This window comes from Pelodiscus sinensis, chromosome 18, assembly GCF_049634645.1.
Source record: "Pelodiscus sinensis isolate JC-2024 chromosome 18, ASM4963464v1, whole genome shotgun sequence".
Classification (NCBI taxonomy): domain Eukaryota; kingdom Metazoa; phylum Chordata; order Testudines; family Trionychidae; genus Pelodiscus; species Pelodiscus sinensis.
Genome location: NC_134728.1, coordinates 32549349 through 32570440, shown reverse-complemented (window position 1 = coordinate 32570440; position 21092 = coordinate 32549349). Strand labels below are relative to the sequence as shown.

The window sequence follows — 21092 nt, the reverse complement described above, 5'->3', positions numbered from 1 at the left end:
TGGCAGTGGAGCGGGGGAGGGGGGGGGAGTGGAGAGGAAGGGGAATGCTGGTAGTTGAAAGGATTACCTGGTTAACCCAGGTAATCGTTATTCAAATGTGTTACTATGTGCAAAAGTGGGATCGGCCAGGTAATTAGTCCAGGTGCAGTACCAGCCACACAGTTATTCTGCACAAATGAGCAGAGAGTCCAGAACTAGGAAAGACTCCATGGTCACAGACAGCTCCTCTGAGCGCCTGCTCCTCTAGCGGTGTTACCTACCTGGAAGTAAGGGCACAGATAACCTTGCTCCACTGCTCCACTACAGCAGGGTGATGTCGCCAGTTGGCCACCATTTCTTTGGCAGTTTTCCAGTAAGGGGGTGTTGGAAAGCACCGAGTGCAGGCCAGCAGCCACACTTCAAACAGCACTCCAATCAGTTTCTCAGCCAGACTCTCAGCAATGCCACCTTATGCAGGAACAAAACAAACATTTAAAGCCATTTAATATACTAGATCGCTTTCAGCCATTTCTCCTAGGAAGCCCTACTGAACTGAAAGGAATGGCATGGCTATCACACTCCTATCACCCCAAACATGCACAGATTTCAGTCTATACACAATGGTGATTTACAACAGTCTGGTCTGTTTACTTCCTACGTGTGCAGCCAGGTTTTAGAAAGTCCAAGTGTTACAACGAATAGTGTAAAGCTTAGCCACACAGGTAATGCAAACACCTGTGCCACAAGCGATTCGCCTACTCAGACATGTTATCACAGCAACTCGTCAGTGTTAGAGAGAAGTGGGGGGGGGGGGAGGGAATATCCGTGGGTAGGTACTAACATTTCTTCACACTGCCTTTCAAAATAGGGGAAAAGAAAGATAACACTCCTGAACCTTCCTAATCCAGGTGTCTCTTATCCAGATACTTTTGTGGTTTGGATCCTGGCAGGGTGCGGAGGAAGTAGCTCTCTGTGGGGGAATGGCAGTGTATCGGAGTGCTTCCCAGAGGCTTTTCCCCCACTGTTCCCACAGTGGTGGGGGGGTCGAGTCACATGTGTCCCCAGGAACAAGGCGCTTCTCGCACCCTCTTTCTCTCCTGGACCAGCACCCTTACATGGTCGGAAAGATTCTCTCATCTGGCATACCCTGTTCCCAAGGGTTGTCAGATTAAAAAGGTTCAAGTGTACGCAGCTGAAAGACCATGGGACATCACGACAAAAAACTCAAATGAATTAATAACAGGATGGACCATCAGATGCCGTACCGCAGTATGCGGTGACAATTCACTGAAGGCAAACATTGTTTAAAAGTAGGCTCAATTTCAGGCCATCAACTGTTAATTCAGAGTTTAAATACACGAGATGGGTTGTTGGTTTTATGGAGCCACCAGCAACTCTTGATAGTTTTCAGCATGGGGCCAAGCTCCCTCACACCCATAAGAAAAGCAAATGAACACACCTTGCACAGTTGGAGCTGCCAGAAGAGTATCATTAATCTGTAGGAGAAACAATAATAAAACCTCCCAAGTTTCCCGAGCCATGGTGGTTGACTCTCGTGCCAATTTCTGGACAGCCTTCAAAACCTGCAAGCATAGTCTAATCTGACTGGACCCCGGGTCCTGCCTGGAAGAGAAAAACATTATTGCAGTCTCAAAATAAATCAATTTATATCTTTTAGACTGAATGCAGTACCTAATATTCACTGTTACATGCAAAGGATCTTAAAATGGCAATATTATTGAATCAAAATTGAGTTAAAATATCAGTGGGAATCCTAACTATCTCAGAGAGGCAAAGTAAGCAGTACAATAGCTCCTTCGTTATCTGATCACACTACACAACAAACACACATTCATACAAAATGCTACACACTCTATGCATCTACAGTGAAAGTACAGATCCTTAGCATTATATCCTAACTGCTATGTGAATGGCCCATGTAAAAACCATAAGGGCACGTATAGGAAAGGCAGAACTAAAGAGCAGTATAGAATCAAAGAACTGGAAGGGACCTTGAGAGGTCATCAAGTCCAGTCCCCTGCTCTCATGGCAGGACCAAGCACTGTCTTAATTTCCAACATGACCCTGTGAGCGCAAATGTGATACCACATAATCATAGAATCATAGAATAATAGGACTGGAAGGGACCTCGAGAGGTCATCGAGTCCAGCCCCCTGCCTTCACAGAAGGATCAACCACAGTCTAGACCATCTCTGATAGATGTCTGTCCAACCAGCTCTTAAATATCTCCAGTGACAGAGATTCCACAACCTCCCTTGGCAGTTTATTCCAGTGTTTAACCACCCTGACAGTTAGGAAGTTTTTCCTAATGTCCAACCTACATTTTTCTTCCTCCTCCTTGTAACCTTTTGGGTACTTGAAAGTTGTTATGTCTCCTCTCAGTCTTCTCTCTTCTCGACTAAACAAACCCAATTCTTTCAATCTTCCTTCATAGCTTATGTTTTCTAGACCTTTAATCATTTGCATTACTGCTCTTTGAACTTTCTCCAATTTGTCCACAGCTTTTTTTGTGGTGCCCAAAACTGGACACAGTACTCCAACTGAGGCCTAATCAGTGCAGAGTACAGAAGAAGAACAACTTCTTGTTTCCTTCTTACAACATTCCTGTTAATACATCCTAGAATGAGGTTTGCTTTTGGGGGGGGGGCAATGTTACACAGCTCACTCACATTTAGCTTGTAGTTCGCTAGGACCCCCCAAATCCCTTTCTGCAGTACTTCTTCCTTGGCAGTCATTTCCCATTTTGTGTATGTGAAACTAATTGTTCCTAAGTGGAGGACTTTGCATTTGTCCTTGTGGAATTTAATTTTATTTATCTTAGTCCATTTCTCCAGTTTGTCCAGATTATTCTGAATTATAATCGTATCCTTCAAAGCACTTGCAACCCCTCCCAGCCTGGTATCATCCGCAACCTTTATATGTATACTTGATATGCCATTATCCTAATCATCAATGAAGATATTGAACAGAACCAGTTCTAGAACGGATTCCTGCAGAACCCCACTTATGTGCATCCAGCATGACTGTAAACCAACGATAACTACCCTCCGAGAACAATTATGCAGCCAGTTATACACCCAGGCTGTGTCTATACTGGGCCACTTATTCCGGAAAAGCAGCCGCTTTTCCGGAATAACTTGCCAGCTGTCTACACTGGCCGCTTGCTTTTCCGGAAAAGCAATGACAATCTACTATAAAATTGTCTGTTTTTCCGGAAAAACTATGCTGCTCCCGTTCGGGCAAAAGTCCTTTTCTGGAAAAACTGTTCCGGAAAATGGCCAGTGTAGACAGCACAGTAGTCTCTTCCGCAAAAAAGCCCCGATTGTGAAAATGACGATCGGGGCTTTTTTCCGGAAAAGCGCGTCTACATTGGCCATGGAAGCTTTTCCGGAAAAAGGGCTTTTCTGGAAAAGCATCCTGCCAATGTAGACGCGCTTTTTCCGGAAATACTTATAATGGAAAACTGTTCCATTTTAAGCATTTCCAGAAAAGGGTGCCAGTGTAGACGTAGCCCCACTACATAGTAGCCCATCTACATTATATTTCCCTAGTTTATTAATGAGAACTTGCGAGATTGTATCAAATGCTTTACTAAAGTCTGGGTTTACCACATCTACTGCTTTCTCTCTCCCTCTCCTCCCATCTACAAGGCTTATCATCCTACCAAAGAAACCTATCAGGTTGGTTTGACATGATTTGTTCCTTTAGAAATCCATGCTGTTATTCGTCACCCTTTTATTTTCTGGATGTTGAGTCCTTAATTATTTGCTCCGTTATCTTTCCTGGCACAGAAGTTGAGCTGATTGGTCCTGTATTGTCCTTATTTCCATTTTTATAGATCTATTGGACACTATATTTGCCCCTTTCCAGTCTTCTGGAATCTCTCTCATCTTCCACAACTTTTCAAAAATGATAGCTAATGGCTATCATATATCACCCTAATCTGGTACTTGAGAGTTCTGCATTTCATCAGATCCTGGTGACTTAAAGACACATATCTGCCCAGGTAATCTTTAACTTGTTCTTTTCCTATTTTAACTTCTGAACCCACCTCATTTTCACCAGCATTCACTATGGTAGGCATCTAATCACCACCCACATTCTTGAGGAAAAATGAAACAAAGAAACAATCATCTTTGCCCATTTATCACAAGGAGGATAACTTTCGCCTACTTACCTATGGGCACAGCATCCTTATTTAATATTTATATGATATTAAGCTCAGTCAGTATGGGGACCCTATTGTGTAATATGCCATATAAATATGGACAGCAATGTGACGCTGCTCCAAAGAGCTCATGGTCTAAGATGAGTACTTTGAAGTCACAGTGAGATTAGCAAAGATGGAGGAGGTGAATACCACATTAAGGATTTTTTTTTAAAATGGCACACAGTGAACAAAAAGATTCCAACTTCCTCTTTGTGGAGGATATGCAGATTAGACTGACTTGGTAGATCACAGGTCACCAAAAAGGAGTCCACTTTGCTAACAGACTATATCCTAGACACAACAGAGATAAACCTGAATATTATGGACTCGTCAGGGCTCACTTATGGTGAGCTCTCTCCTTCAGAAGAAAAATATTATATTGGAAAGCAGCAGAACACGGTGCTGCCAAACTAAGTGAGCTTCTTTATCACCCCCTTCTCCAACTCGCTCTATGCCTAAAACCTTCTAAGATTTTTAAAAATTCTAGAAAAGTCATTGGAGTAGGAAACCAGATTAACAAGGTCCTCTGCAGGCACAGACAGCTTGTTCATGGAACCCAGTTTTAATATATTAGTGCTTAGCATTATCCAACCATGAAACCTTTGACTCTCATGCATGAGTGCAGAGTGAGTTTTGATGCAATTGTCTGGATTTCTCCACCCCTTCGAAAAGCCATTTTGTGAAATACAAAAAGTATGGAAAAGATTTTTGTCACTGTCACTTGCCCTAGCACCAGCCGATATATGTCTTCACTGTCACAGTTTCCTTGGTGACAGAACACCAGTAACATATTAAATTTATAGCCTGCAGATGTCAAGCATGAGTCCCACCTGATTAGGAAGGGCGAAGCAAAAGCACTCGTTCCATGCTCCCACATTCAGGAGATTTTTGTGATGGAGGCAAACAGTTTGAAGCAGCAACAAACTAAAGGAGGTGAGAGATTACAGAAAAGGGAAGTTTGGGCCAGACTAACAGATTTCATCGGAGAGCCATCTACACAAGCAGCCCTATAGACAGTTTTAGGACAGGATCTTCCAGAGCCTCAGCATTTTACTCATCTAATGCAACAGGTTGCCTGTGTGGCACTGGAGTCTGTTCTAGGCAGTGTCATTGCAGGTTAGTAATTAAGTGCTTGTTGGACCACACAGAGTAGCTGGGGTTGGGGTTCATTTCATTAGGGGTACAAATCAGCTACTGACATGAGAAGGAAGCATGTAGGTGACTTCTGGTTGATTAGCCACATAGGAGCGATTCCAATTTATCCAGCTCACCTCTCTCGTTCACATCCACTGCGTGACTATTTCAAGGCTATCGGTCTCAAAAGTGAGCCTAGGTTTGCTGCTTTAGCACTGTCTCCACTGCTGGAATGGATTCTCCATATATTGTTGTTTTATGGGACTAAATGTTGGTCAGAGTATTATAAAAAAGTCTATGAACACTTGCTTATGTTTTGGGACATCAAGTGTTCTTTAAGCTGTCTGTTCTCTACTGGCTGTTTCAGGACTCCTCATTTGTAACTCATTAGGTTGACTCAGAGTAGCTGCCCTTCCTCAAGCATTCATCTTCTAGATGGAGGGTGGGCACCTGAGCTACTGTAGATATCGGCACCCCTCTTATCACAACTCTGGACCACAGGGCCCCGCCAACAATAGCTGCATGACTTCCTGGGGATGGGGAAGGACTAAGAAAGACGTTCCTGGGGCAGACTGAATGCTATACTACAGAAGTAGAGGACACTCTTATTCCACAAAAAGGGGATAAGAAGTATTCTCCTGAACCCTATCCCCACCGCCGCCCTGCCACTCCCCCTAGTATCAGAGTAGCATGTTTCTTCTCTTTCCCACCCTACAGAGGAAACCTCACAGGTGCTGTGCAGACACACAGCTGACTCAGGTGTGCATTTTGCTGGGCCTGGAGCAGACCCTATGAGCACTGTCAACTCTCATGAGCTCTTGGGAAAGCTAACTCGCAATGGAGCACCAGGAACTTTTACTTCTCTGGCCGAGTTGTGAGGTGATCTCTCTGGCTCACTGCAGGGTACTGATTCATCCTTGCGAACCAGCCACCAGCTCTTGCCCCCTTGCAACAACCTGTCCACTTTTTGGGGGGGGGGGGAAGGCAAGGAGAGAAAGAGCAAGACCTGCCACCAACTGAACAGGCAACAGGACTACTGAGCCGTCCAAAGCAGGCTGGAGAGGACAGAGTTCAGGTGCTGGAAAAACAGGGGAGAAACTATGGAGTGTAAGGCAGGAGTGATAGGGGCATAGGATGGTCACATCACTTCTCACACAACTATCCAGCAGGCTCTGCACCCTACTTTCTCTCTGTCTTAAATAGATTATATAAAGTTCCTCTGAACTCTGACAACCTGGACCTTCATTCTGCAGCAAGGTACTTGGAGCTGTAGCAGCTGCAGGACTCGTAGAATTTTGCTGGAAGCTTCTTGTACATTGTAAAAACTTGTCCATGTTTTTATGGACTTAAATATGAAAATGCAATCCACAGACCAGCACCTTACTTAGCTGCATAGAAATTGTATGTAGGCTCCCTCTATTCCTAGTACCACAGAGTTTTATGTAGACAGCTATCAGACTAGGCAGGAGATGCTGCACATTTTAGCAGCTAGGTAAGAAGTAATTGGGACAGTCGGCACCAAGAGGCACCCAGGACAATTGAGATGGTCAGACAATCACACTGGCTGGGTGTTCCCCTTAAAATAATTATTAGCAAAACAGATAAATCACAGTGTGTCATCCTGAGTCAGTACTGAAATGAGACAAATTCACCCCTCAGACCTGCCCTCCCAGGCTCAGTGATGCAGGCAGTGCTTCAAAAATACAATGGGTTCATGCAGTCGGGAGTTTTCCTCCCAGCTTCAAAGGTGGGCTAGGGACCACAACTGCAACCATAATACTGATTTTAACTGCTAAAACAGGAACCTAACATTAATGTTATTTTCCCTTAGCCCTCATTGTTTCCCCTGTCCTCAGAAGTATCTTAACATTAAACTAGAACTTAAGTCTGTATGAAGGTTAATGCCCTTAGAAGGATGGTCCAGTGGTTATAGCATTAGCCTCATAATCAGGAGAATTTGGTTCAAGTGCCAACTCCACCGTAAAGACCCTGCACAACCTTGGCAAGACACTTTGCTTCTGTGCCTTCGTGCCTGACCTGTAAAATGGAGGTAACAGCAGGTGGCCTGACAGCAAACCTATTAAAGAGGGGGAAGGACTCGCTATTGAAGCGGAGGCTGGTAGGACTCCTGTATTTCGTTCATACACTACAAATCAGGGGGAAGTAGGCCTGGCCCAGGAAAGCTCATCACCTATTAAACCATCTTGTTAGTCTTTAAAGTGCTACATAGTTTTTCCACTCTGATTTGTAAAAACAAAAGGATTTGAAATTTTAAATCAAATTAATTTAAATCGTGATTTAACTCACTAGTCACTAGGAAGACTCGATTTAATCATTGTTTTCTACATAAAAAGTGCATTCTTGTTGGTTGTCATAACATTAATACATATTCTTCACAACTCAGAGATGGATGTAGGTTTCATTTTTAGAAGGTACACACTATACATTTTTAAACAGTGATTTATTTTGAAAACTTTTCAGATTAGTTTTACAGCGGTATCAGAAAATGAACACTTTCTCGGTTATTTCATTTACCACAGGTAACTCAGATATTTATCAAGTCATTGGGAGGTGGACTATCTCTAATTCAACATGTTAATCATTAGTATTTGGAGTATTTTCTTGCCATACTGTATTAGGAGAACACCGCTAGACACTTTTAAACTGTTTTATTTAACTAAAACACCACCACTGTTCTGAATGTTTTTCTGTCAACAGCAAATGTAACATTTTAACAAAACAAGCAAATGATTTAATATAGTTATGCATTCATATTTTTTAAAATCAAGTTTTAAAATTGTTTTTAACTAAAATAGTTAAATACTTTTTAAACAAAAATTGACTGTCAGCCAAGCCAACATAAGAAACTTAAAATATCGGCTTCTATTCACTGAACTTTTTGAGAGAGGTAAGGCATTGACTCTGTGTACACAAGTTTGAAGAAGGACAACAGGGTTTAGCTCTGTTATTTCTCACCTCTATACATTATGTATTTATTTAAAAACATTTTTGCTGTTAACAAGCATGATATCCCTGAGACAGAACACTGAGTCCCACTGGGTAGATAGATTAACTAAATAATCTATACAGACACTTCCGGAACTCATAAAATTGGGTCCCTAATCCATGAACTATTAGCACTCATTTACAAAACTTTTCTTAAACATTACATGAATTAGAATTAATAATCCCTATTCCATGTTGAGATATCTTTGAGCTATGATGTATCTCAATACAAACTTATTTTTGCATAGGATTTTTCCTCAAAAAGCATTTTTTCAAAAAAACTGATTTTTTTAATCATTGATTTTTATAAAACCATTGATTTTTATCCATTCTGCTACAAATCTTATTTTATCTTTAAGGGCAACAATCATATCTAGATACCACTGCTTTTCTAGCTCACAAGACCTGCTTGTGGAATCTCACCCAGGGCAACAGGCACTGCGGTAATATCCATCACAGGGATAGAAGTGATTGCAAAAAGACAATGTGATAAGAATCTCTAGATGCCTTCGAGTTTCCGAGTCAGCACTTGAGAATGCAGCTAGGAGGACAGGGTTGGGGATTTCTTTGCCATGTTTTTGCTTGTTTAAATGTCTATCATCTTACTTTTAGCCTTTCTAGTAAAGCATCTGAAATACCATGTCTATCTTTGGTGTGAGACCAAGTCAGAACAGATTATTAAATATTCAGATATTTGACTTTGAAGGAGTTTAATGAAGGTCCTTGTGCTTTGCACTTCAGAGATAATCATACAGATTAGCCTTAGCTCTAGTCTTCTGCTAGCAGGAAGAGCAGGCTGTGGTAAGCACTCACACTGTGGCCACAGCGTGAATTTTGCACTCACTCTACTATAAGAACAGTGTAGCTAGCCATCTACGCTAGTATATCCTACAAGGCAGATGGCCTTAGTCACTAAAAACTGTAATTCACCTGCCTATTTAATTGTGTGAGAGCTTGGTGACAGACAAATGTAATTTTAGTGATAACCACCGACAGACAATACTCCCCTCTTCTTCCTCACTTAGTACTTGGGGGGCATGCCTGAACAGATCACCAATTTGTCCGCGGTCATAACAGGCCAATCATTTTAATTACTAGATCAGAGTGTGGATTCGAACTACTGAAAAGCACAAAAATGGTGGTTGCTGTAGCTTGGAAACTCTGGCACCCATGTATCGAAAGGCAGCTTCAAGGATACAGATCTGATTTTTCTGCAACTTTGCCCCACCAACAACTCAGGGCAACAAATCTCACTAAATATTTCCGGCTTCATACCCATCAATTTCTTTTAGTGCTACAGCATCTCTTTCAGGGATATTTTTGCTTTGAAGAGTGCAAAGGAATGGAGAGTCCACCAGATCTCTAAGTAAACTGATCCACTGATTATTACAAATCATTTAAAAATCTGCACTTGATTTCTAATCTGAATTTGTCTAATTCCCACATTTTAACAGTGGATCTCATTATGCCTTTCTGCTAAAGTAAAATATGTCAAATACCTCTTTCCCACATAGGTAGTTGTAGATAATAATTAAATCATTTCTTAATCTTGTCTTCCATAAATTAAATAGATTGTGTTTCCCAAATTTTTCTACTCTGAGGCACATCTTCCAGACTTCAAATCATTTTCAGTTTTTCCAACAAACTTTTTAAGTGTGGACACCAGAACTGGACATAACAAGAAGCAGAAGGCGTAAGATAAACAAGGAGAATATCAAACTTTCTATTGCCTATGAGGGATGGGAGGGGTAATACTTTTTTCTAGACATCCCAGGATTCAGTAACTAAATTGCCTGTAAAGGATTAAACCCAGAACAGAGGGTACCAGAAAGTGTTGGCAGGGAGCCAGGAGACCCAATGGGAAGAGAGTGAGAAATCTGTGTATGAGAGGGAAGCAGGAGCTGGGAGAGAGATAAAGTAAGCTTTGCAACCAAACATGGAATTTTCAGCAATATTCATGTCTAGAAAGAACAGAATCTTAAAACAACAGACTTGAGTAGTCAGGGAATGTGTAGTTGGATCTGATCAAGTTATTTTATTTCTTGGTTTGTGGGACATCTGTGCGGATTTACCTCCTTCCCCCAAAAACATTAACTGGAATGGAATCTCAGGGAAGCAATTCTCTGTGATTTAATCAGGTTTTTCTAGTTGCTCTGTAACACCTAGCAGTCGAGTACCGTATTTTAACGAATATAAACTGTGGGTTATATTCGTTTTTACAAACTCTGCACCCTCCCCTTCCTCCCCCTCCGCCCCCCGCCATGGGGTATACTCAGGTGTGGAGCATATAACTTTTTTTTTTTTAAAACACACCTGGGGGTGAGTGCGGCTGCACAGGAACCGGGTGGTGAGTGTTTCCCCTGCCACGAGGCTTGGCCTCTGAAAGCTACGAGGGGGGTTAAGTGCTCCCCCACCCGGATCAGGATCACAGGCAGGCATCACGGGGCACAGTGCTGGGCAGGCCATGCAGCACATGCCTTGCAGAATGCCCGCCACCCCCCCCCCACTCTGAGAGCCCCTGCGGGCTGAGCCTTTACCAGGCTGGGGTTGAGAGCTGCAAACGCCTTTGCCCCCACAGAGAGCCAGGGCTGTATTGAACAGCCCGTGGCTGAACAATGCAGGGAAATGTATTGGGGGGGGGGGGGGGGGGGCGGCGCAGCCCAGTAGCAAGGCGGGAGGTTCCTGGCCCGGGCTGACAAAGGGAAGGAGCCCGGAGCCCTGCCCTGGGCGTCAAGTGGCCCATGCCACGGATCACTGCAAACTGCCCGTGGCGCCCCCTGGCAACCCACTTGCCATCTCCCATGCACCCCCTTGCCACTCCTCCTTGTAGCCCCCTTGCCACACCTCGGAGCAATTGCGGGTGTGGGGCTCGGCGGCCAGCAGCAGCAGCAGCAGGAGGCTGCAGGCGGCACAGTGCACAGAAGCGGGGGCAGGCAGGAATATAGCCACACGCAAATAAACCCCACCCCTCCCCCACAGGCTACACTCGTGTGCGGGGTATACAGGGATTTCTAAACTCAAACGGCAAACACCACGGAGTATATTCAGGTGCGGAGTAAATTCACTAAAAGACAGTATTGCTTTACCAAGTATGTCTTCTTCATTTTGTTAGTAAAAATCACCTTTTAAGGCTATGATCCGATTCTTGTGTCCTAGAAGGCAGGCAGATTGAAGGTTGGCCAGTCAGAGATTACAGTTTGTTTTCAAGCTCTCTCCTGAGGTAGGGTTAAAGAGCTTGAGGTTATCCTACAGGAAGGAATTCCCAAGGGTGTTTTCCTAGTTTTCAAGGGGTTTTGTATTTGGGTGGTGACAACATAACACCTAAGGTCAGGGAAACAAACTTTGGGGAGTTTGTTTTTTGTTTTTTTGTTTAATGAGTTTTTTTTAAGCAGGAAGACTTGTGGCAAGATATTTTTAAGGTCTCTTGTGGGCCCTCACCTCCTGCACTCGAAGTACCAGAATGGGGAATAGCTTTGATCCTCATATAGAAACTGACCAGACCACTGTATCTGGAAGGTCATGCCCCATACAGTCAGCAAATCAACAAACTTACAGTTACAATGGCTTCATGCACCGTTCTAGATGGAGTCATAGATTATGCAACACTCCTACCAGCAGCCAGCCTGGCAAAGGCACAGGTTTTGTTGCTAGAAAACTCGCTAGGTATAGGATTGACACTGTTGTCAAGTCCAATTTCACTGTCAAAGAACTTGCACAGATCAGTGGAGGGTATATATTCTCTGGCAAGACCATCCGAAGAGCCATGATGATCGTGTGTCAGCTTTATTATTAGCAACTCATTGCTACCAAGCTCAGAAAAAGTCTGTCTAAAGGCATAAGTAATCATCTCATGACTATGGCTGCCACAAACAAGTGGTAGACTACCATCAGCAGTGCAAACACTGCCCTCAAGACAAATGTAGACAAAGAAAAAATTCTACAGTGACAAACACATTGTAGTGTTTAAACTGGAAGAAGATAAACTCAAAAACTGATCTTCTATGGGAAAGCTGGAAATAATGCAGTCAATTGGCAGACCAATGTAGGACAGCAGGTCTTCTATGCAGCAGTGCTCAGTAATGCTACAAGAGACCTAAATGCTGGTGTCAGGGCAGGCTTCTGATCTTCCGCAAAATTATTCAGCCTAAATATATTGCAATCCTCCACCAAGATCTCCAAGGCAGTTGATGAACTGCTGTATGCTAAAGATTGCACTTTATAGAAGCATACTCAAAGAGAGATGATAGATCAATTACAGACACATTTCCAGAGTCTACAAATACATAGGCTGACAATCCAAAACAGAAAGAAAATGTGTATCAACCTGCACCAGGAAAACCCTACAAGAAACCAGAAGTCACCATCATCAGCTTGGCAGCAAATCTGTGAGTGATGCTACTCTAGACAAGAAACTGACAAGCTGCATTAACAAACCAGTTCATAATTAGTAGACTATGAGGAAGAACCTGGCAGCAATTTTGTATTAAGCTTCAAAAACAAACCTAAAAAGATAAAAAGTGGTTGTACTGTTCAATTTGTTGTACAAATTCAAGACGGTCTTCACCTCAAGCTTCTAGATCAATTCCATTTACGACAGCTGCATGCCATACTCTGCAGCCAGGAACAGAATCAATAGTTACAAGTAACAGAGTTCTGAAATGCAGCCACTTCAAGGGACTGAAGCCATGCTCACTGCAACACAGTGCTGCTGGGCTGGCCATATGTTCAGGATGGGTGGCACCAGCCCAAGCAGCCGCCGTCCAGCAAACTGAAAGGAGGTAACCACAGACGAGACGGCCAGAAACACTGACGCACAAACTGAGGCAGAGCATCACTGCCATCCACAGCTGAGAGTCAGCAGTACCCTGACGAGCAATGGGGTTACTCAGAAACTAATCACCACATGGCTCTTGAGGTACAGAGGCAGAGTTGTAAACAGCAGCAGCTTCAGTGGATAGGCTGTAATCCCCTCCTTGATACTGAACTGCATGTGCATCCAAGTGTTCCCCCTTCCAGTATCATCTTCCGTCATGGACAATCATTACCTGCCCAAGCATCGCGTTTCCCCTCTTGGCAACAGCACCACGCCGGGAGCTCATGCTCCACTGCTTATCTACCTTAGCTGCTGGCTCCTGCTCAATGCCCCTGCATTCCAGGGTGCAGTCCCCCATCTTGTCCTTACCTTACATTTTTAAGAAACACACAAGTTTCTGATGTCTCCATCTGTTCAGTCTCATGTGCTTTGCACTTATTTGGAACAGAGCCTTCAGTATCATCTTCTGTTGATTCAAGCCATTAGTGCTTTTTAAGCTTTCTGGTTTTGAAACCATGCACCAAAAGCTCAGCAGGGGTATCTGATGCTGTCCAAATATTTTTCAAGATTTTTCCCAAATCATGCAACTATCCATTGACATACTCTTCTTATAAAGAGTGTTAAGAGTATTTAGTGAGAGAGAGTCAGGAATGATTTGCAAATTAAGTTGTCTAACCAAGGCAGCAAAAGCAGCTGCACAGTTTACAATTCAAAGCTGCCAGCCCCTTTCAAACTTCAGACCCAGTTGTGTTTTGCAACAGAGACAAGTCATTTATTTTATTACAAATCCTACTCCGGTTTGGCTAGAAAGTGAAAGAACTGTTGGCTTTTCTGGCAAAAGAACAACATGACTGTAGCTGAAAAGCCCAGACCCCATCTCTTACCCCCTCCCCTGACACTACAGATCTGTTTCTCACCTTGGCACAAAGAGATTTTGTAGATGTTTGAGAATGCTCTGAACATAAAGGTTTGGTTCCTTAACAACAGGTAAAGGAATGGAGTCTTTAGGTAATACAAGAGCCATAATCCAGTCAGTATATACATCGACACAATACTTCACAGTGTCGCCCTCCAATGGGAGAGTCAGTCCATAACAAACCACCTCCATGGTCCATTTTACCTAAACACAGAAAGGCGAGGATGTTAACACATTGTACCAAACAGGAGCATGTCTACATGTTCCAAACAAGCCTCCACGGGCCAAAAGAGATCCCCTTTCCATTTTAGCTTTTAGTAAGAATATAGGAACATACGCATCTCTTGTTCAAGCAGTATTTCAGGTTGTGTGTGTTTATAGGATATATGTAAAGGGACACTTTCCCTTAGGGAACAGGCTGGAGCCCACAGTGTGGGGATAACCAAGAAGGGCCTGCCACACCCTGGGGTCAAGTTGTATGAAAAGGAGAGGGCAGGGAGCAGCAGCCAAATGGGCTTGCAATTAGTCCTGAAAACTTATTAAAGGACACATGGAATTTGGATAGTGTGTGTTGGCTGCCTCTTGCCCATAGGCTGTAAAAGCAGACCTGTGCTTCCTCAATGGCAGGAATTAAGGTGAGACAGACCCACATCATGACATGGACCTCAAAGGGTATGTAAATAGAACCCAACTTGCAGATTGTAAATCCTGGCACCTAGCAGACTTAACATGGCAACAAAACATACTAGCCTGCAATACTAGTCAGCTTGTTTTCCACGTAACATCTGCACCTTCAAACAATACAGCATTTCCTATGGTTGCTAGATCCGCCCTCCGTTGCCATTTACTATTAGTGGGATACAGTAACATAGCATCACAGCCTCGACATTTATTTTCATTCATAATAAAATAAAGATTTTAAGCACTTTCCGTTTACATTAAACTGGCAGTTTAGCCAACCTGAAATTTGACAACAGCTCTTCATACTTTTTAACACAGTACAAGACTGAACAACGTAACTGACAGGTTATTATAGTGTTAGGAAAAGTAAATACTCCTAATGCTGATAAATAATAGGTAAAGACACTGCGCACATGTTGGTTGCTGTCTAGGACTGAGAAATGGTATTCAATATTTGTCTGTTGTGCCATGAATTCTAAGAAGTTGGCCCGAACAGAAAACAAGAAATGTAGCAACTTTAGTAGCTCTCCAGACAGGGAGGCTCTCCAGCTAGGTAGAGTGCACAGAAAATAATATTCCCTGGTGAGGAAGAGAATGGAATTGACTTATGCTATGAATTTGCTGTTGGGAAAAACTTTCTACAGATCACTAATTTAGGACTCGAAATGTACTTCAGAGATCTCGGATTCTTTAAAAAAATGCAAAGTTACACGGCCGAAAGCTACATCAATCATTGCGTGGCAGTTACTATGCAAACAGAATCAGAACCTGGGTGAGGGACACTTACTTCTTTATCTGTTTTTAGTAAACTCTCGCTCCCAGCTGCAGACGGTGTATTTAAGGCTTGCCCAAGGGGACGCACCACTGCATTTGCCACCTCCCTCCCCACATTATCGGGATAGCTGTGAAGTACACTGGTGTGACCCTGATCATTTTGAATGACGAGATGCAGGGACCTCCACTCTGAGTACATAGTGTCTCTATGCCACTGGCCAAGCAGTACCTGCAACAAGAGAAAGAAGCCATTATTAAACGTATTTACAGCACACATTAATAGAACTCTGGCTGGACGACACAGAACATACCCATTACAGATTTAAGAGAGACAAATGAATGCTTCACATCCATTGAGAACTGGACAGGGGAAAAAAATATCGAACAGCAGCCATTCAACTCCAAGAGGTCTCAAATGGAGTCCAGAGAACCAGTATGTTGACTATATGAAATCTGTTAATTAAGTTCCAAGTAGAAATTACGGCTCAGACATCAATCTTCCACCTCTTGAACCTCTCCTGCATTATAGGATGGTCCGGTGTCATTTTAAATAACTCCTGCTCTTTCCCAGCAATTATGGAACAAACACTGTTCTTGTTCTAACACCTCTTTTTGCTTTGAATGGAGTTCAATTCCAGAAGTACTCCATGAATTTAAGCTGTGGTGCTAATACACATTAGGCCCTGGCAACACCTATGGTACCAAGGAAGGGTCACATGACAGATTTCAAAGAAATGACAAGCTATTAAAAAGTTAAGATGATCTGCAGACATGATCTTGGGGAAGGCAGGTAAAATTCTGCCCCTTTACATGTAAGGACCTGGGACTACTGGGAAAGAATTAGCTAAGAAAATGAGTGAATTGTAGCATGCACTCCAACGTTCCACTTAAATAAGCCCCCTCTTTTCTTACAAGTTAACGAAACAAACATCCAAAAAAGGTACTTTCAAACATCACTAACCCACAAACCCAATGAAACTTGGAAAGAAAAACAATTTCCATTTCTCTACAGGATCTGCTGTGATGTCTCAAAGTCTTCACTACGTGCACATACGTATTAAAGTACATTAACAAGTACTGCTATTTGGCATTTCACATAAGTCGGTCACTCAAATTGTAAACTCTTTTGGGGTAGAGGCTCTTTTCCAAGGAGAAAGGAAGGAAGGTACATAAAACATGTACTCTTCCTAGCACAACATGGCCCATAAATGTTCCTGCAATAGAACTAATCAAAAAAATCAATTTATACAACATGTGCTGGTCTTAATTTTATCCTCTGCTCTCTCAGGGCTTGTCTACACAAGGAAACTCACAGTATTCCTTTTGTTGACACACTTCTTCTGAAATAAAAGTCCACACAAACTAAAATATTATAATTATGCCACTAAATTAAGAACAGCCATACTGGATTAGACCAGTATCCTGTCTTCCAACAGCAGCCAGTGCCAGGTGCTTCAGAAGGAACAAACAGAACACAATCATCACTCCTGCCGTCCACTCCTAGCTCCAGGCATTCAGGGACCAGAGACACTCAGAGGATGGGATGGCATCCCTGCCAATCCTGACTCATAACCACTGATGGACCAGTCCTCCGGGAACTTACATAGGTTATTTTTAATCTTATTATAGTTTTGGCCTTCACAACAGCCATGGCAAGAAGTACTACACATGGACTATGCACTGTGTGAAGCAGTTTTGTTTTAAACTTGCTGCCTATTAATTTCACTGGGTGTGCCTGTGTTGTTGTGTGGTGTGAAAGAGAAATAACACTTCCGATTCACCTTCTATAGATCCATCAAGATTGCAGAGACCTCTCTCAGATCCTCCCCTTAGTCATTTCTTTCCCAAGCTGAAAAGCCCCAGTCTTTTTATTCTCTACTCAGATGGAAGGAGTTTCATGCCCCTATTCATTTTTGGCGCCCTTCTCTGTACCTTTCCTATTTATCCTTTTTTATATGGGTGACCGACCTGCACACAGTATGCCAAACAGATTTTTATCCTGGAAGGGTGATACTGTCTGCCTTCAGATCTATCCCGCATGTAGCACATAGCCCAGCTCAGCTCCGGGCTGCAGGTAGCCAGCCCAACAGGGTCAAACTCTGGGCTGCCGGTGCAGTAGGGTCCCTCTTGGTCTCTGCTGGCTGCCTCACATCCTGCACTGCTGCCTTGTGGCCCCACTATGGGGAGCAGTCTCTGGGCGGATGGCACTGCCCATAAGTAGGTTGAGAACTACTAATCTATCACTCTCCCAAAGGTTCCTCACATTGTTAGGCTGTCACTGCTCATTCTGGGGACATTTTCAGAGAACTATCCACAAGGACTCCAAAACCCCTTTCTTGAGTGGTAACAGCTAGGCTACGTCTATACTGGCCCCTTTTCTGGAAGGGGCATGTTAATTTCAGCGATCGCAATAGGGAAATCCGCAGGCGATTTAAATATCCCCCGCGGCATTTAAATAAAAATGTCCGCCGCTTTTTTCCGGCTTTTAGAAAAGCCGGAAAAGAGCGCCTACACTGGCCCCGATCCTCCGGAAAAAGCGCCCTTTTCCGGAGGATCTTATTCCTACAAATAAGATCCTCCGGAAAAGGGCGCTTTTTCCGGAGGATCGGGGCCAGTGTAGACGCTCTTTTCCGGCTTTTCTAAAAGCCGGAAAAAAGCGGCGGACATTTTTATTTAAATGCCGCGGGGGATATTTAAATCCCCCGCGGATTTCCCTATTGCGATCGCTGAAATTAACATGCCCCTTCCGGAAAAGGGGCCAGTGTAGACGTAGCCCTAATGTATAGCTGGGTTTGTGGTTCCCAATATGCATCATAGGGAGATAAGCAAGTAGTTGACTACTTGACTACCTGAGAAGCCTACATTTATTGGGTAGTCGAGTGGAGTACTCGTTTCCCACCCCTCCCCCCGCTGCCATTGTATGAGAGGCAGCAAGGGGGGGTAGGAACCAGTTCTGAGGGGAGCCGGCTTAAAAGCCGGTTCCCCCAGCACCATCTCCACAGTGCTGCCTGCCTTCCCCCTCTGCCTCTGATATAGGGGAGGCTGCTCTAGCAGTAGCCCCTGCCCACAACCAGCCCCGGCCACTGGACCCGGTCCCGGCTCACGCCATTCTGGGACTGCTGCGCCTTTGGACTGTACATGTAATAAGAGCTGCCCAGCTCTTAATGCTTTACTTTGCATTTATGGCCTCTAAATTCAAGCTGCCATTTCGCTGGCCAGTCACTGAGTTTCGCAAGACTTCTTTGTAACACTTCACATTCTGCTTTGGATTTAACTATTCTACACATTTTGCCAACTCACCATTTCTCCTTTTCCAGATCAGCTATGTATATGTTGAACAGCACTGCTCACAGTACACTCCTCTGTGGGACACCACAATTTACCTATGTCCACTCTGAAAACTGACCATTTATTCCTACTCATTGATTCCTGTCTTTTAACCAGTTATCAATCCATGAAAGGAATTTCCCTCTTATCTCCTGACTGTTCACTTGGCTTAAAAGCCTTTGGTAAGAGACCCTTTCAAAGGCTTTTTCGAAGTCTCAACACACTACATGCACTGGGGCACCAGGAGCCACATGATTCTTGACCCCCTCAAAGAATTTTAAGAGATTGGGGAGGCATGATTTCCCTTTGCAACAAGCTGTGTTGACCCTCCACCACCACCACCCCCAAAAAAACCATGTTCATCTGATAAGTGTGTTCTTTAATACAGTTTCAATCAATTTGCCTGGTAATGAAGTTATGATCCAGAAGCAACTCTGGCAATTATAGTCTGGTAAACCTTTTTCAAACACTGGCATCACGTTAGCTGTTCTAAAGTTAGTAGTTCTGCAATTTCACATTTGAACAGCACCTGGTTATGGTGACTCCTTACTGTTTAATTTAACTGGACACCTCCTCTATAGATAAATCTGAGGAACTGTCCCACATTGAGATGATCACCTAAAAAGAATGGCTCAGATATGGAAATCTCCATCACATCCTCTGTAACAAAAACTGATGCAAGCAATTAATTTAGTTTCTCCACAATGGTCTTATCTTCTTCCAGTGTTCCTTTAGCAACATGATCATCCAGTGGCCCCACTGATTCCTTCACATTTCCCCATGCACACAAGCTCCACATTGTCCTCCACACTCATCATTAGAATTAATTTGCAAGATTCAAAAAGATAAAACAAGATTCAAGTGTTTGACCTGAGATATGATGTTCATCGTGCAGCCCTGAAACTTAAAACATGGAAGACTTAAGTAAGTTCAACAGAATGATCACCTTACATTTTAGGAGTACTGGAATAACTCAACTTGATGATTTTTCGCATAAAAGAACTATCTATCACTCTTCTAAGAGCTAATAACTAAGTCAAGACTCAAGTGAGCACAGCTGAGCAGGCTATTTCTAAGGCTACCCTTTTTAGAAGACAAGTACGATATCATTTGGGGGTTGCATACACACTGCTGAAGCTCTGAGTCACCCACATAGTGAGCTTTAAGTTACAATCACATAAAATAATCACTGAAGTGTTTTAAAAAAGCCTCAGATGCTCTTGCCTTCAATGAAGGCTTATAGTTTGGGTTTAAGTTTGAGCTACAGGAGGAAGAATGTCACAGCTCTGCTTACAGACTTAACATCCCTAGAAATTGTGGGATCCAATTCCCAGCAATTCTCGTTAGGTAGACAGAGATCTTCCAAGACTATGTCACCATATCTGGAGAGTTGCCTAGTTTTACAACAGGATGCACAAAAAGCATTAGCAAAGTCAGCACAAAACTAAAGTTGCATACAGGCAGTGACAGTTACTGCTTTATAAACTGGCACAGTGATCCCTGGACGGCAGGGGGGTTGCACGGGATAAGTTTAGGGAGAGCCACAAGTGCAGAGTCAGCATTAGGGGATGGCAAGTAGGGCCCCCACTAAGCTAAGATTCATGTTGAAGGCAAAGCTCCTCCCCTGTCAGCCAGGGCTGAAATCAGACTCCTGCAAGAGAAGCAATAGTCTGGAAAGGGTGGGAATTACTGTGCTAGCCCACTTTCTAGGAAACAAACAGGGGAAGGTAAAAATGTGGCTTGCCAGCCAAGAGAAGTAAAAGGCTACTTGTTCAAAACATTTCCACTCAACTTTCTCTCTAAGAGACCCAGCACCAAACAACGAGGCAGGGTTTGCAGAGACAGCAGCGATTCTGAGGAGAAGCCTCACCACCTAAACCGCTTTGTAAGCGAGCAAAGTCTCAGGGTAGCAACCGCCCAGTGCTGGCTTCCAGACAGCACTGCTGAAAGCGTAAGTCTGATATGCTGTTGTTTTCCAGACTGACTGCTGCCTGGTCCGAGGTAGGAGACAGATGCATTCCTAATGAAGTCAATATCAAATACCGAGTCTGCAGGAAAGATATCCCTCCCTACATGTACCCAAGGAAGCAAATGTATTTGTTTTTGAAGGTGTTGGAGCACAGTGGACAGACCTAAAGCTTGGAGAGAAGAGGATTGCAAGACAGCCCGCTCCTTGAAGGGGAAATAGATGAACCACAAGTAGAAGCAGGGGATATGAGGGTAGACAAGCA

General features: G+C 43.5%; 1 protein-coding gene across 7 annotated transcripts in view; it reads right to left on the bottom strand.

Moving 5' to 3' along the window:
* The window catches only part of RALGAPB (Ral GTPase activating protein non-catalytic subunit beta), a 117011-nt gene that overhangs the window by 81415 nt on the left and 14504 nt on the right, over nt 1-21092 (bottom strand). For all 7 annotated transcript variants that reach the window (XM_075900745.1, XM_075900743.1, XM_075900742.1 and 4 more), the window contains exons 2-5: nt 15548-15763; nt 14081-14283; nt 1439-1602; nt 261-447 (exon numbers count right to left, since the gene is read on the bottom strand). In XM_075900745.1, coding sequence (XP_075756860.1) covers nt 261-447; nt 1439-1602; nt 14081-14283; nt 15548-15733 — 740 coding nt within the window. In that variant the 5' untranslated portion in view covers nt 15734-15763. The remainder of the gene's footprint in view (nt 1-260; nt 448-1438; nt 1603-14080; nt 14284-15547; nt 15764-21092) is intronic.